This window comes from Lepisma saccharinum, chromosome 2 (genome assembly GCF_977018435.1).
Source record: "Lepisma saccharinum chromosome 2, izLepSacc3.1, whole genome shotgun sequence".
Classification (NCBI taxonomy): Eukaryota; Metazoa; Arthropoda; class Insecta; order Zygentoma; family Lepismatidae; genus Lepisma; species Lepisma saccharinum.
This window is the reverse complement of record NC_139230.1, coordinates 201,014,968-201,033,338: the sequence shown is the minus strand read 5'-3', so window position 1 is coordinate 201,033,338 and position 18,371 is coordinate 201,014,968. Positions and strand designations below refer to the sequence as shown.

Sequence of the window (18,371 nt, the reverse complement as noted above, 5' to 3'; positions counted from 1 at the left end):
TACACGCATAGTGGAGCGGCATCTTCCCACAGTGCGAAGGCACCTGTTCCACAGGCGGCGTCTCATCTTTCAACACGACAATGCCAGGCCTCATACAGCGCGGCTGACAAGAGAATGGTTGACTCGCCATCACGTGCTAACTCTGCCATGGCCACCATCGAGTCCCGACCTCTCGCTCATTGAGAATGTGTGGCGTGTTCTTAAGCGACGTGTGCAACAGAGGGGACCCACGACAGTGGCTGCTCTTATCGCCTGCCTGCAGGAGGAATGGCACCGCATCGATGTGGAATACCTTGAACGACTCTTCCGCAGCATTCCCCGACGCATTGCCACAGTTATTCGCCGACGGGGCGGCGTCACACCATGGTAAACAGGATCCCCTCTTAACAGTGGTCGAACTTCAATGTCACGTGTAGATGGACAAAAATGTTTTATTTTGTGTGGACACCATACATTGCTGCATTGCAGCACAAATTTATGTTTTCCTTTGTTCCATGTAGCCTTCTGAATAAAATATGTTCAGCTTATGCATGTGTTCTCCTTCTTTCACAACGCACTCTTATATTTGTGACTGGTCGAACTTCATTGTCACTAAGGTTGTATGAAATTTTCCTGTAAATTAGATTTTTTCAATTTGGTCCTCTGAAAAATGAAAAATCAAATTTCTGCTGTGTGTGCTTTATGTCCTAAAGCTAATAATGATCTCTACTGAATGGTTTTTGTTTCATGCCCGTAATGTATGGAGTTCAGGTGATGTAATTGTAAACCAAAAATATTCCATTGCTATTTCTGTTATGGTAGGCTCTGTTAAGGAAAAATTTGTTGCACACCGAATTAAATCACCAAACTTTTCATACTTTGAACACTAGCATGTTCATTTGATGTAGAGGATGCCTGACCTGACCACCAACCATTTTGAAATATGATACCATTGCACAAGTAATGTTTCATGTTTCCGCATTGCGAATTGAATTGTTTTTTCTTATTAATTTTGAAGGCCCACTACCTTCATGAACAGAGGTTACGGCATCTGCTAATGAAGGCAGTGGTCCTTCAAAATCAAGCAGAAAATACAATACAATTCAATTCGCAACGTGGAAACACGAAACATTACTCATGCAATATTAAAACTGCACTTACTGCAACCACCATGTTTATGATACCACATTGAATTTTTTGAATTGATCTCTCCTTAAACAAATTGGCCTATAGGTATACTGTGAAGATAAAGTTTTCATTTTGAAGATTTTGTTGCTATCATTCAATAACAATGAAAAGAAAGGCACAAAGGGGAGTGATTTTAGGTTGTATTTTTGTTAGTGTTAAGTAGAACCTCAGTTTTATGGTTTTTGAGAGGACCAAACTGAAGAAATTTGAATCTGGGAAAACGTGAAAAACATGTTGCCATTTTGAGATCATGAAGATAATATAATGAGAGAGAATGTAAAATCTAATTTGTGCTGTATTTGAGTTTTCAAGATGCATACAGGAGTGTGTGTGTGTGTGTGTTTTAATGGCACTTTACATTAATATTGTCTAAATATTTTAACAGAAAAGTTAAATTTAAATATATATTTACATAAAAATGTTTTTTTCAGGCTATGACTTGGTATTGGCTGAAGATGAGGAAATGAATCGAATGATTGAATCCATGAAACTGTTTGATTCAATTTGCAATAGCAAATGGTTTGTGGAGACTTCCATAATACTCTTTCTTAACAAGAAGGATCTGTTTGAGGAAAAAATAACACGAAGCCCACTAACGATTTGCTTCCCAGAATACGCTGGTAAGTCTAACAAAATTTTTGCTTTTTATTTTGTGTCATTCGGTGAGGATGACCTGATCAGTATTGACAGGCTGTCCATTGTGTTTAGTAGTTAGTTCAAAATTTAGGTAAGGTAATAACCTATGCTCATTCATTGTGCCATGAAGGCACATAGAAGGATGTGGTTATGTTCCCATATATTTATGTTCTCGGCAATTACCTTTCGTGTAGGTGACGTGATCAGCACCATGCTGCAGCAGTCATTACTCTCCTCACCCAGAAACTCATTCCTTAGAGGCTGGATGAACCCTCAGTCCACTTTTATGCATGGGAAAGGTTGGAAAAATTCTGTCTTACATCACCCACCCTCGGAATTGAACCTGGGTCTCCGGCATGTTAGTCAGATGCTCTACGGACTGGCTCCAGCCCTGTATTTTACCAATTTTTTCCTTTTTTTAAAAGCAATGCTAAATCAGGGTGGCTACTCACCGGGAATTCCTTGAATTCTGGGAATTATGCTTGAAGTATTGGCTCCAGGAATTATATGTGAATTCTGTGTAAATTTTTCTCCGTAGATGTGAAAAGTTGCAACTTTTATTCATACAAATTGCATTGAATTTATACAGTGTGTTTCAAAAGTCATGCAACCCAAACTTTGAAAATTTATATCATGAAAACCGTAAGAGATATTTACACTGGGTTTGCTGCATTATAAAACCTCATCCATTGAGATATTTTTCAATGCTTAACATTATCAATGTATTCCATACAGATAATTGAATAAATTAATAACTGGCGGAAGGCAGTGTTAAAATTTTTCCAGAAATGCACTTTTGAGTGAGAAAACTATGTAAGATATTATCTGAGAGTCGTAATTAGATGTCTGATGAGTGATGCCATGCCAATCTGTCATTTGCAATCAATAACAATCATGTACAGCATTTGCAATTTTATGGGTTGAGTGAAAAAGTGCCATTTTTTGGGAAAACCACTCTGGGCTTGTCGGGAAATATGTTTTTGGTTTCAGGATCACTGTGGAGAATGGGGAGAAGAGAGTGTAGTGTGTGCCTGATTTTGTTGAGGTGGGAATGATATTGGGTGATGAGTGCAGGTGGGTTGGTGGCAGCAGGTTTCTTGGTGGTAGTGGTGTGTGAAGCAACTCGCGATATTTGTTTGGTGACCAGGATGGAGGGATATCCACAGTTGACCAGGTCTTCGTGTAAGCGGAGGTTATAATTCTGGTGGGAGGTGGGTGAATTGTTGAGGTGCAGTCCCCTGAGGGCCAGCGAGAATGGAATGGCTTTCTTGGTGTGGAATGGGTGGGAGCTGGAGAAGTGTAGGTATTGCATGTGGTTGGTGGGTTTTATGTGGATAGAGGTTGTCAGTTGTCCTCCCTTGATGTGCACGTCCACATCCAAGAAGGTGATATGGTTGGGGGAGTGCATCCAGGTGAATTTTATGGAACGGAAGTGATTAAGTTGGTCCAGGAAAGCTGATAAGGATGGTTCTCCATGGTGTACCAGGGTTGCCTACATGCAAGGAGCACATTTTTCACTGGGCCTCTTTTAACAGACTCACCCAGTATAAATTATTCACATAGTCCCCAGAGAGTAAAAAATTAAGAACCAAAGGTGGGGATGCAGAAACCAGAGGAAGGGAATTGCCCCTTCATTACCCTCTTCAAATAGCATCCTGGTAATGTTTAATGTGAGTAGAGTATGCTAGAATGGAAGTGTGATGAAAGATTTACATTTTTCCAACTCGTATTACTCATGAATTATGAGTGCTATAATGTACAAAGTGATTTGTAAATGAAATTGCAACTGGTTTGTTAGTTCTTAGATGTTAGATGACAAAAAGTGCCATGCGCTGCAATTGCAAAAGTGTAGCTGGACTTCCCGCACCAAGGTGTTGCCACACGTAGGCAGCGTGTTTGGCACAGGCCAACATAAAATAAACACTTCACAAAGCGAGACACAAACTGCAAGATGTTGATTAAATAAAGGAATGTTATATCTTGCGGCAGCAATAAAATGTAGCGGAAATTCATAATGTCAAATGAAAACACGATATATGCAAAGAATAGAATAGAATGAAGTAAGTAAATGAAATAACTTACCTCACTGTTACATGTGTGCAGTTGGGGAAGGGGGTAACGGAGCGATGCCAGTCATATGAGAATTATCATCTTGTTCTTCACCGGTGTCATCCTCACTCTGTGATGTGTCATCATCTTTATCATCACCACTGTTCAAGCCAAGCTCGACGACTAGCCGTTCCACGTCCTGCTCCATAATCCCATCCCTCTCCCAGTACTCACGCTCCAGCCTTTTCACATGATCACAACAATTTTTCCACTCTGACGGTGTAACAGATGAAAAAGCTTTCCTTGTTAGTTCTTCAATCTTTGCAGCTGATTGATCAGTATTTGCTTCTGCCACTCGCTTCTTAACAATACCCCAGATTAGTTCTTTCGGCGACAAATCACAGTGGTAAGGAGGCAATCTCAATGGGGTGTGACCATGTTCTTTTAATATATCATCTACCACATACTACAGTTCTTGTTGGTGTCTTTTTACGGTACACAATAATTCTCTTTTTGTCATGTCCTCCTCAAAACTAATATTATTTGCTCTTAGCCATTCCTGTACTTCAGCCTTTTGAGATGCTCTTGTTGGTGGATTTTTCACTCGGCATCGTGTGGTACGATGCATTATCAAAACAAACAATGCTGTTGGGAGGTAAACCAGGTAACAGATGTTCGTTTAGCCATTTTAAAAAATTATCTCCATTCATTTCATTGTGATAATGTCCTGTTGTGGACTTCGCTTTAAAAATTAGAAGAGCACCTGGGTTTGTTTACATACTTTCCCCCCCTGCATGTACTATAATAAACCTTTGCCCAACACTTCCACTTGAGTAAACCCCACCCTCACCTTCCACCTGCCAACATTTAGCCACAACATATGTACGGTGAATGTACGTTTCATCAAAATAAACAACTGATCTTTTCTCTTTCATGTCATTTTTCCTCAATTTTCACCGAAACTGGGTACATTTAGCAACAACATCATTCCTCTCTATCAGTAAGTGTCTTCTGTTTTTGCATTTTGCAAAACGAAAACCAATCTCTTTCAAAAACACTTCCCCCGATAAAAGCCATTTCACGTTTGGCAACCAACAGCACTTTCTTTAAAGTAGGCAGAGCCTTTTTTATTGTGTAAAATTCCAGGACCTTTCGACGTAAAATGCATCGTTCCATATTATCCATCATGATCTTTTTTGGTCTACCACGCGTTGCCTTACCAGGGGTAGACAACTTTGGTGCTGTAACCTTAACTTCTCTTCTTATCCGGGAGATTGTTGAAACTGATTTCCCTGTGGCAGCAGCAGCTTGCTTGGACGCTGATTCCATTGGAAACAGCCATGATTTCAATCTTTTCTCTTCATCACAAAACTTGATGACGTTCCTGATTATATTTCTGGCCTCGCTGTGTACTACAGGTCTCTCTTTATGAGACATTATGAAACAAATATATATGCACACAATGAAATACAACACAATCAAACTTCAATCAAAACAATGAACACCCGGAAAAAAGCACACTCAAAAAAGGAAGAAAAATGCCGTTTGTTGCTCTTACTTGATTTCTGGTGTGCGAACGATAGCAGAAGTTTGGCAATGATGTATGCTGGCATTGTGTTGATTCTATTGGCTAGGCACGGAGGTGTGTCATTTAGTTCACATATTTCCCGCAATTCATGTCATTCTGGGTGCTCTATACAATCCCATGCAACAATTTCCACTTATTGTATAACTGTATCCATCCTGCACTGTGCCTGTTCGGTCTTAAGCACGCTTGCATGTGCACCGATGACAATTGGTGGCATCTCCTCCCTTGATATTGTCCACATCAAAAACCAATGGCAGTTATTGGAAGGGGCATTGAAGGGTCGGTTTGCAGTCTGATCTCCCTTCAACCATTGGACCCATCCTCCTGCACCTCAAGTAATAAAAAAGAGGATACAGACTCAAGCCATAAAATTTAGCTGGAAGTTGTTCTGAAGCAGGAGCCATCTGTGCTTTCAGGCTTTTTCATCATCACTTCGTATGCCCCTCCAAGGTTTTGGTTAAAAAACCCTGATTTTGTCGGTGCGTGTGCAAAACTCATTGTCGGTGTAGGTGTTGTCACGGAAAACTACCCCAACAAAAGAACAGCATGTGTTCAAGCACACTAAGGATCAGGCTTTGGGCTTGGACTATGGGATGCATGCTGGTTTGAGTCTCCTGGAGGGAAGCATAACATTTTTTCCTGAGATTTCGGCAATTGTACGGGACCGATAGCCACCCACTATTGTGAGGAAATTGGGGAGCTACAAATAAATGAGTAGCGTAATCCGGTTATAGAAACCTTCAACAATGACTGGGGGTTCAGCATGATGACCACACATCACCCTGTAACTGGCTGGATGATCGCCCACCTCTGCTCAATCATGTGGGAGTGAGACTGGCAGTCAGTACGTAGGCATGGGCCTTACGGACTCTTGCACCATGGGTTTTTATTATTATATCTGTAATCACTTGCTATTGCCAGATTATAAAATATAAATCTATATATGGTTGGTAAAATACATATTTTGGTACAATCTTTCAAAATCTGTGATCAGATTTTAGCTAAGGGGGAGCTTTCGGATTGAGATGACTAGCAACACTTGTCACTGGAAAATGAACCTTCAGAAATGAATGAAACCTTTCATACCAGAGTACACACCAAGCTGCACATGTTGCTTATTGCATGTATGTCACTCAGACTGGGATGTTTTTCATCGTGCCACTTTTGAGTAGTACTTATAAAGGGAATGCAGACTGTAGGGCAGTGGTGTAGCAACATATCTCGAAACCCTAGGTGAGATTAGAATGCGAATCCATTCTTTAAATTTGAAATGTCAATGTGAATGGATACAAAGTCTTTAGGGACGTCAGTAGATTATCACATTTAATTAATAATAATGAATTACTGATGAAAGTTATATGTAGACGGAGAAATTTACACTTGACAGAGGTATATTCTTGTAACATGCTGCTGGAATTTTCTTTAACCAAAGTAGTAGTAATAGTACATTTTTAAAGATGTTCTTCCGAGCTAAGACATAACTGAAATATCCTTAAATATGCTAAACTTTTTTTTAGAAAAAATCAGAAATGTAATCTACGAACCTTGAAATATAATCTATATTATTTTTAATGAGTTTTTCTTTTGTTTCCTCATTTCAAAATTTGAAGGATCTAAATATCACAAACCATGGCATAAAAAGAAAATATCGAGGGATGCACATAAATTTTCTGTTTGGTAGAGCGGAGGAAGGTGGAGGGTTGAGTGCTAAACCACAATCCTGTCTAGGATACCAAAATAACTAGCTACGAGACTGGTTCATCCACACAATTTGTTTCAATATCAAATCAACAAATTTTAAAACTATAGTCATTTGCACCATATGCGTGGAATCTTTGGTACAGCTAATTTGACTTTTTTTTAAAAAAAATATAGCCATTTTCAGTTTGTTGCATATTATTTGTATGAGTTAATATTGAATTTTAGGACTTAGATGATAATTGTGGATCTCATTTTTGTTGCATACATCTGAAATGTTCTTGTAGTATTAAATATTTGATACAGTGGCGTAACAAGATTGTCAGGTATGTGCCCACAAGAAACAAATTTTGGCCCCCTGTGTACAGCCAGATTCTTTCAAGAAATTTAAGTAATTACAGTACTTTGAATGGCTGGTTGGGGCTTCCCCTAAATTAATAATTATACACCGATGAGCCATTACATTATGACCACCCCGACCCAGGAACATTTAGAGCAGCTTGAGCTTGGAGAGTAACATGTGACACACTGGCAGCATGGAATATATTGGGCAAGTCTACATGCTCGCTGTTAGTAGTGTCTCCGGCATCAGAATGGAAAAAGTGGCCAATCTCTCCCAATTTAAGAGGTCAAAATGTGATGGCACGGTGCCTTGGTACCAGCATACCTGAAACCGCACGGCTTGTTGGCTGCTCTCGTGCCGCTGTTGTGAGCATGCATCGAAAGTGGTGCAACGGTGGGTAAAGAAAGACAAGTCGTCCAGCCATGTGTCGACAGCGTCTCATCGATGCCAGAGGCCAGCAGAGGATGTCGCACATTGTTTGAAGTGACCGCAGGGCCACAGTGCGAGACATCGCCCACAGGTACAACAATGGTGACCAGGACAATGTTTCACAGCACACGGTTCATCGAACACTGGTGTATATGGGACTGTGGAGTCGAAGACCCAGTCGTACCTAATTGCTGATTGCACTCCACCGAAAGCAGCGCATAAAGTGGGCACAAAATCATGGACACTGGACCGTGGGTGATTGGAAAAACGTCGCCTGGTCCAATGAATCTGGATACCTGGTTAATCACATCGATGGCCGGGCGCATGGATGCTGATTTCCATCGGAGGTTATGGCACATGATTGCACAGTTAGGCAGAGGCAAGCCGGTGAAGGAGGTGCGATGGTTTTGGCGATGCTATTATGGGACACACTGGGGCCCATTATTCAAGTACACCAATGCCTGACAGCTCTCCGGTATCTGGATGTTATTTGGAACCAAGTCCATCTGTCTATGTCAACAGTGTTCCCTGCTGGTCACAGCCACTTCCAACAGGACAATACAGCATGCCACACTTCCAGGATTCATCAGGAGTGGTTCGAGGAACACGACAATGAATTTCCTTTAATGCCATGGCTCCCAAATAGCCTGGATATCAACCACATTGAACATTTGTGGTTCGACTTGGAGAAGCGGGTTTGTGCTACATCACCACCACCCCACACTGTATGCCAACTGGAGGATCTGCTGTTGCGCTTGTGGCATGAGATACCCCAGGATACCTTCTGCCACCTCATTGAATTGATGCCTCGCCGAGTGGCCAAGGTTCTGTGGGCTAAAGTTGGTCCTACACCATATTAGGTAGGTGGTCATAATGTAATAGCTCATCGGTGTACAAATCTAACCTTTTCCTGTGAATTTTCATGGATTACAACTGATATTTCTTTGACATTTGTGTATTAAAAGAAAAAAGACAAAACACTTATCCTTTCCTTTGCCCCTCTTAACAGAAAACTGACTTCTGGACTGCGAATGACAATTTAACTTTACATAACATCATTAGATCTTGCTCTTTTATGTTCAACAGTGAGAATACTGAGCCTGCTAAATTTGCCCTGAATCATACTACTCCACACTAGCTTCCAGTAGTCCTTCGTAAGTTTCAATTTTGAGAAAGATAGTTCTTCTGTCGTGACTGTTTCTGGAAGAGTAAGAAAGAACAGAAGGCAGTACAGGTTACAGAGATCACCGGAAGCTACTGTAGAGTTATCAATGAGAAGAAGCTTTGCCAAAGCACTTATGGATGTTGAGGTGATTTCAGATTTAAGCATTCCTGAAACTTAGAACTTGATCAGTAAATTCGGAAGATAAAAATCACCTTCGTACTCGTTACAGAGGGCAATTGCTGCATCTGACTCTGTAGGATGGAAGGAAGAACTGCTAATATTATCCATGTCCTCCTTGAATTAAAAACAACATAAGCATTTAAATGCACCACATCTTGCCCCGTGGCAGTTGGAAGTGCTTTATTATTAACATATTAAAATCAGGAGTGCAAAGTTAAGAGAGAGAAGAAAAGACAAAACAAAGTGCATTTTATTCAAGAAAAGAATAAATTGATGAAAATGTCCAAGCAAGTTATCGTCAATTTTTGCAAAAATGTTTCGCATGAGAAATACGACAATAATTTTTACTTTTTTATTGGCCCCCCTTAGGCTTAGGAATTCGCCTGCCTGTATGTTACGTCTCTGATTTGATGTATTCATTCAAATTATAATGTTAAACTAAAATTTAAAGCCAGATAAAACTGAATGTTTTACTGTTATTGTCCACAAAAATAAGCCTTTTCCTTCTATTTATTACATTTTTCATATCAACCTTATGGGATGCAAGGCCCCTTCAAGCGCAAGGACCTGGCCGGTCGCCCACTTTGCCCATCCCTTGCTATGCCACTGCTGTAGGGGATAGTGCATATTCGAGTGTGTGCAGTTTATGGGTGTGTTACTTTTGATCTAAAAGCTCTCTAACATTCACAATTTTACTTTAGTTTTGGCCCGTTGTGTGGTAATGAATTTGATGCAAACCAATTTTGTCTTGTAATTCTTGACGATTTCCTGGCAGCAAATGAAGAAGTAGTTTTCTCAGGATGCCAGCTGTGTGATTTCCAGATAGGCTTCCGAGCTTTCGAGAGTTAATGTCACTCTCATCTTCAGGGATTCAATCAAATCACCTGGCTGATATTCCAAGAAAACTTCTTCATCGATTTTGTCATGCTTTTTGCAAGTGGTTCCCAGCATTTTCTGACAGACGACACACTACTGAATGCCTACCTACCATCTTTGGACACACTTGAATTTTGAATTATTATTATTATTATTATTGGGGTAGGTGGAGAGGACAGGAGTACATTGTCTGCACCCCAGCAAGCAGAATTAGATAACCAAATTAAATGTTTCTGCTGCTTTGTGTCAAAACATAGTGGCTAAAACTGTGCCATCACTTTCAAACAAGAAATATTAGAAATCAATTTAGGTCATTTTTTTGACTACCAATGTAAAAAGCAACAATGTGCAAAACATTATAAATTTTGAAAATACTGTAGTTTATTACTAATAAGATACATTTTCATACAACACACATTGATGTGTTCAGTGTGGTTTTTATGTCCTTACATCTTATGTCTAGCTATGAATTTATAGGGTGAATGTTGTGTTTAAAATTCAGAAAGGTTTCTACTTTGCTTAATTATGCCAAGCATACCACCATTGTTAGCATGGTGTGAACATCCATATAAGCAATGTGCACTAATTTTAACTCTGGAATGAGGAAGATGAACAGTTTTAAAAATATTCATATTAAATTTAAAATGTTCAAATTCAAAACAAAGAACAATGTTAAAGGTTCATTTGATTTAATAAATTGCTACATTTGTCATTTGTAAATTAAATTTCAATAAATAATTTACCTCTCGTTAGGATTGATGACATTCTGTAATCTGGTTCTTTGAAATTGAAACATTGTCAGAAATTTTTCCATGATTTTTACTCTTTAAGGCAAACCACAGAAAGTAAACATATTAACAGTGTTTTAATAGATATCATTTTAAAGATTATAATATGAGGTGTCTGCATTATTTTAGTTACTTTTTCATATTGGAGCTTCCCAAAATTGTGAATTTTTGGCACTCACTATGATATTACACTTAATTATTGCATTATTTTTATTGCAAATAGCTAAAAGTGACAAAAACATGACAAAATACAAATTATTTCTAATAAACAGGTTAAATATAAATTGAGAAATGTGATATCTGGGGAAAATGTAAATTTTTACACAAAATTAAATCTCAGCTGTATATAAAATAACATATGAGTTAAATTTTAAAGTGTTCTTTTCATCTCCATGTGCAAACTTCATGTATAGTATTTATATTTTGTTGCAATGAATATACATTTATTAATTATTTTCAGGCTCCAATACTTACGAAGAAGCAGCAGCATATATACAGATGAAATTTGAGAATCTCAATAAGAGAAAGGATCAGAAGGAAATATATACCCACTTCACCTGTGCGACAGACACAAATAATATTCAGTTTGTGTTTGATGCTGTCACTGATGTTATAATAAAAAATAATCTTAAAGACTGCGGACTGTTCTAACATGCTTAGGTTAACATTTTGTGCAACAACCATTGGAAAAAAGAAATCAGGTGATATGCTTTTGTGTGCAGTGTGACAGGAAAAAGTGCATATGTGAGTTTAGAATATTGTGTCTATGATAAAATTGTACTTCTTTGGAGAAAAAATCTGTATAGTTGCATTTGTCTTTGTGAATCTCATGAAAATTTCATAGTTATATCACAATTATAATCTATTTACGATAGATTGTTATATTTTAATTGGCAGTTTTTATTTCTCTGTCTTCGTCTTTAAATAAGTTTATTTTGCATAACCATAACTTTTAGTGTGTAAATGCATTGAGAAGTGTATTTTGCTTTTAGGTTTTAACTTTTTTGACATTACTGAACCAAGAATTCACAAACATATCCCATCAGAGTGGAGTCTAGATAAGTTAGTACTCTTGTTTATTGCAGTGAATGCTTGTTTGCATCTATACAGCCTTCGCTTGCATGGTGTAAAACAGCAAAACATTTAGTCCAGTTCAGAATACGTGCTTCCAAAGTATGTTCAGAGCTTATGTATGCACATTCCTGTTAAATGATGTTAACAAACGATTCAGTGTCGCACAGCCTTAATATTGCATTTGTCTACATGCTCCTGGCCAATTTGAACATGCCAAACAATTTTGTTACAATTTGTCAAGGTTTAAATTGAATAAGATAGTATCTTTTATAATTGAACAGATATTTGTAATACATTTTGGTATTTATTTTACTACATTTTTATTAGCCTTTTAAATCTTGTGAAAGTACCTGGCATTTTAAATCTTTATAATGTCATGTGTTTGCCAAATCTCAGTACCATGTGCCTTGATTGTTCTGTCACAAGTTTACCATCGTAACTGTTATTGTTCATAAGAATTTCCTCAGGTGCTAAGTGTAAAAGGAAAGAAGAAGTTTAGTGAATTTTGTAACTTTCATATTTTGTATTTCCCAAGTTTAGACAGCAAGACTGAATTGACTAAATTGAATACGAGTAAAGTACGAGTAAAAGATTAGGATCAGGTAATTTGTGGCATTGTTTCCAAATCACAGTGCTTCCAGTGAAGAGTAGTTACTGATGCACAAATTTGTGCTAGATAGTAGCTGTGAAAAAGAAATACTTATTTTTTCTATCATCAAATTGACGTACTACTAGGTTGTTATGACTAGAGTAAAATGTATTTGTTTCCTCTATTTTTACTTTCTGCTCACCCTCTTAAATGTAATATAAAGTCTAAGTGACAATGTAGAAGTGTCTGATTTGAAATGCATAAGTTTATAAATGTATAATTCTTTCATTAATTTTTTTAAATATTCTTGAGTTTTTGACTGAAAGGTTTGATAGCTGAAGAAATTGACTGGCCTACTATGACTAATCCATGTTTAAATATAAATGTTGTACCACTGTCCAAAGCCAAATCAAAGTTTATACACCTTGAAAAAGAATGGGTATTTCTTGAGTTTCAGTAGATAACAATGTTTTACTGCTTTAGTAACAAATGTAGCTTTGTACGCTAGTAAAGTATGTGTTTCTAACAGCAGGGACCGTTATTTAACATTGTGATTCATGTATAAAAAACTACTGTCTTTTCTGTCTCTGGGTTGTGCATGGGACCATTCTGTAATATAATCAAGCATTAATTACTTTTATGCTGTAGTTTCTTACAGTTGTAACACAATGCTGTTCGTCTCTTTTAGTGCCAAACTATTTCTGTCTGGGTAGATTTGATTGTATGTTGTAGTATTTTAAGAGTAGATTATATCTGAATAAAAAAATAATTGTCTTTCTAGATTTGAGGTTAATAACGGAAGCCAACATAACTTACATCTTGAAATTGTCTTAAGTAGATGTATATAATGTAGTGCATATTCCAAAGATGCTTCTCCATGTATTTAGCATTTCGCCTGTGTTTTCTTTCTTTTTCATTTGATTTTTCTTTTAGAAATGTGATATCTGCAATTTCTTCATGCTGTTAAGTTTGCATTTGTGTTGTTTTGTTGCACATATTTCATTTAGGTGGTGATATCATAGTATATTAATAATATGACTTGAAATGTGCTCTGCCATTATCATTTGTCTTTCTCTCTTGCATTTAAAGACATATCTCTTAGTTGTTTTTCAGTTATAGAGATTTTGACATAGTTGTAAGCTATTATATTTTTCTCTCAAAGCAAGACAGTTTTACTGGTACTATTTAAATATTTTCATATGTCTCCTTTTTGATAATGCTGTGGAGAATTCATAATACATATAAAAGTCAGTGTAAAATTGCTGTGAACAAGAATGTATTACATTTCTAAAATAATGTAAATACATTTCATTTCTGTTACTTTTTGTTCATTGTATGTGTGCATGTATTTGTATCAATGGGTGTTCTCTCCAGAGCATTTGCTTTATATGTGCTAAGGCATATCTTCTTTCTTCAAAAATCTCGTCATGACTGCTTAAAATAGATATAATTTATGTAAAAAAGATAATTGTAGAGTTTTCTTAAGAATTAAATACATTATTCATTAGCTTGTTTCTTTCATTGTCATTTCTTAAAACTTAAATTTGGTGTGTGTAGATGAATAGAAATGTGATTTAAAACTTGCATGTTCTGAGAGTAAAAATAATAATAACCCATGACACAACAGGCCTTGACGGACCGGGCCTACCTACTGACTGCCGACCTCACTCCCGGATGCCTAAGAAGAGGTGGGTGATCATCCAACGAGCTACAGGCTGGCATGTGGTCATCGTGAAGAACATCCAGTCGTTGTCATAGGTTTCCATGACTAGGTTACACTACTCATTCATAGCTCCCCAATTTGCTCACAATCTCGTACACTGGCTGAAATCTCAGGAGAAAATTTGTTATGCTTTCCCGCCAGGAGACACAAACCAGCACGCATCCTGTAGCCTGAGCCCAAAGCCTGATGCCTTTTGATTGCATGGCTACGGTGCATGTTATGTAAGTAATTCTGGAAACTGCAGGCATGCCCTTGGCGACATGTTAAATAAAGAATCATCACACATATTTGTAACAGTCAATGTTTCAATCAAAAGAAAAGGATCCCCGTACAAATTTTGCGAGGTGGTTTCAGTACTGTTCAAAAGTCAAAATCAAATTTGCATTATAAATTCTGTTCCTTCATTCATGGCTTTAAATAATGAAAATTCCATAACTGTCATTCAAGGCACTCAATTGGATAAATGCCAGATACATTGGGAAATACTTTGTGAATTGCCAACATTTGATTTGTCACATTACGGTTTTACGTCTGGCAAGTGCTTAATGCCACTACCGTTCAAGATTCTTTACATGAATGTACTTCCACCCCTATGGAAAATTTGCAAGTGGATAGAACAGAATTTATTTATATCCATCCACTATCCCAACGATTCAGCACCACAGTACCCCATGACCACTTGAAAGTGGAATCCAAAGCAGGGTACAACTTTCTCCACCAGGAAACGGAACCAGAACCGTCTGAGTCGTACCTGGCCTCTTGGCTCTTAGCAGAAGATGTCATTATCAGCTGTGCGCAGTGGGGAGACTTCTTTCACCTGTCCAGATGCTAGACAAGGACAATGCCACACATCTAGGGTCTGAGCCACCCACGCACCCATTCATATCAGTGCCCTACATTGGACGGCACTTATCCAGAGACCGGACTCATCGAGGATCGCCAGTGATCTGTAGACCCACTCAATCAGGCCAGGTTCGGATAGACATTACAGGGTGTCTACCAAAATAACAAATCCAAAATTCTTGACTTTTTCTTGATCTTCCTTTCCTTTTTCCCCCTTTTTCTTAACATTGTTTAATCGTCCCCCTACTTAGGTAATTAATGCTTTAAACTTCATCCTGGATGGGGAATGGCCACATTACTTTATTAAATATTATTACAAAACTTCACACATACAAGAATGTAATTCTTAAGAAACAAAGTGAACAAATCTTAACTATTCAATTTTAGATTTACAAATATTCAATTTTATCAAATGCCAGTGTCAGTTTGCACTATTACTTATGAGACACCCTGTATATTCATTAATTTGTTTTCAACTAACCGTAATTGTATATAAGGCTGCTTTCAATTATAATTTTCATCATGTATCTCAGAGATGCGATATTCAAAACTTGAACAGTAATCAAAACTACTGTTTTGTTTATGTATTACACATAATCCTCAACAAATGGGCTTTTTCTAGTCCTAGATAATGGCGATTAAAATATGTTCCATCATTAAGGAACACCCTGTATATAATATCCCGTTCAACAGAAGTTACTGGAATTTCCCTTCAACTGTTTTGTTTCAAATTCCACACTAAGTGCTCTTGTGAGTGCCCTCATCAATTTTATCTAATCATCATTCACCCACACCATTGTGATTAGCCAAAATTGGCAGAAAAGTGTTGTAAAATATCACCAAAAGTCCTGTGAATCAGGGGTGCCTACAGGAGGTTTCATAACCTGCCTGCATCATGGGAATTTCTGGGGGGGACAAAATTTTATAGTTTAGCTACCAATTCTATATATCTTCACACAAAAATGGGGGGGGGATCGTTTCATTTGATTGACTTGTTATTGATTTTTAGTTATTATGTACAGTTTTCTTTCTTACTTGCCTGTGGGTGATCACTGCGATGGGATTGAAATGAAACACCACCTCTTATGCCTTTAGAATCGGTTTGGAAGCGAGTACGTGCTGTTCACATTTATACAACAAAATGAGCCAAGCAGACAAAATTTTAAAAATAAGGTTCAGTACACTAACAATGGCAGTGAGCTTAGGCAGTTGTGTACATTTTATGTTAGGAAAAGTGAACTATGCTTTTTCTTTTTTTCAGTCTTTTAATTCCAACTGCAAAGAAATGTTTTGAGTGTTATGCGCCGTTTGATTGTTGGCATCTTGGACAGTAATAATGTCTGGTGTTTACCATGTGGTAGTTCCGAGTCAACTCGGACTGCAGACATCAGTTTTAGTGTTGGATGATTTCAGGCATGATTTGTTTGTGGAAGTTAAGTTTTGGAAGTGGACCTTGGCAAAAATATACCAATACCAGGTTCAGGACTAGGTTAACAAAATCAGCCTAATGAGATGAGCCACGAGAAAAAAACTTTCTTATACTATCCTTCCTATTCACATGATTTGATTGTAAAGTATTTCTGAAGCTTTGAAATGAAAAACATTATTCATCTTGAGTTATTTAAGGTCACTTTTCGACCTTGTGGTTAATCACAATGGAGAAGATGTGATTGAGAAAGAAAGTTAGAAAGTTCATGTACAGACGACATGACGGATTCTGAATAAGTTATGGATGAACAGAAATGGGTTAAGAATGGATTTCTTAAACCATACCATGTTGTCCAGCTTTCAACCTACCCAAATTTGCAGTTATTGTATAAAATTCTGATCTCCATACCAGTGACAAGTTGCTCTGTAGAATGCACAATGAGCGTGTGTGTCATAAAAGAATCATTAAAAACGGACTACGTTCGTGTTTGGCTGATGAGTGGTTAATGTCTACATTAATTCCATCTTGTGAGTCCGATATTTTAAAAGTGGAGCCAATTGACGAAATTATCAATAAGCTTGCTGCAACAACTCTGCCACGTCAGAAGTTATCATCATTTGTGTAAAATGTTATTTCAATCAACGTCAAAGTAATATACAATATACATGTACATTGTAAACAATACCTAAAGTAAATATATATTGCTCAAATATGTCTGTGTTACACTGTTCCACAAATTTTGACTGACCAAAATAATTTGAGTAAATAATTCGGCATAGAGGGGGAAATCTTCTACCTTTTTTGGGGGAGTGCGTCATAGACCTTGGGGGGATGGACAACCCTGCTGTGAATATCTGCATTTTTCTCATTTAGTGTTGTTTTTGAGCCACTTTTGGCTAATCATGCCGATGAGGAATGGTCGAGTTGGGTTTTAAGTCCAATTTATGCAAAGATAGGCTAATCGGGACTGGACCTACAGTTTAAAGTGGGATTCGAACCACTATGAACCTCTACCAAGGATCAAACCCAGAACCCCGTGATTGCAAGTCAATGCTATCGGGAAGGCTGAGGAGGAATTGTGATTAGAAGAAACTGATGATTGGCCAACTCACAAAAAGAGCAATAATAGTGTTGCCAGATGACCTGTTCTTACAGAACGTTTTGTATTATACACTCTAAATGCATGTTGTGTAAAAGTGTATATTATATAATATCAGTAGCATCGATTTGGGGCAGTTGCCCCACTTTTGCCAGTTTTTGCCCCTGCACTATGCAATCTTAATGCTAAGCCTTGTCTAACAAGAAAAAGTAAACTGCTCCCAAGGACGTATTTAGGAGGAGGGTCCGGACCCACCAAAAGACTTACGAAGTACATAAAATAAATAATGAAAATATAATTGTTTAGGCTTTGATTTTTAATCGATGGTTATTTAGTCCTTCTGAATTTATTGGAAGGCAAGGATTATATTGGGGCTTTGAAGGACAGTACTACTTATGATACAGAATTGAGTATTTATTAAATAAAAAATTCAGTTGACGAAAAGTAAGTAATTAATATTTTATGCATGTAATGCATATCTGTTTGACATTAATTTACTTGTCAGGGCACTTGCTTTTATACAATTTTTGCCTATTTTAGCTAGACATACACTAGATAATGAATACGTGCTGTTATATCTCTCTTCTTATACCATCTTTTTACCCATTCATGTAGTAATAACAACACAATATTAATTACATATTTGAATTAATATTATTTTAATTTAGCCTAATTATAACAATTATTTTAATTTT

At 37.4% G+C, this 18,371-nt stretch overlaps 1 protein-coding gene across 1 annotated transcript in view; it reads left to right on the top strand.

The window, feature by feature from the left end:
* Galphai (G protein alpha i subunit) overlaps window positions 1-14,096 on the top strand; it is a 54,264-nt gene extending 40,168 nt beyond the window's left edge. The window contains exons 5-6 of the mRNA XM_083117872.1: window positions 1,599-1,787; window positions 11,380-14,096. Coding sequence (XP_082973998.1) covers window positions 1,599-1,787; window positions 11,380-11,570 — 380 coding nt within the window. The 3' untranslated portion in view covers window positions 11,571-14,096. The remainder of the gene's footprint in view (window positions 1-1,598; window positions 1,788-11,379) is intronic.
* The last annotated feature ends 4,275 nt before the right edge of the window (window positions 14,097-18,371 follow it).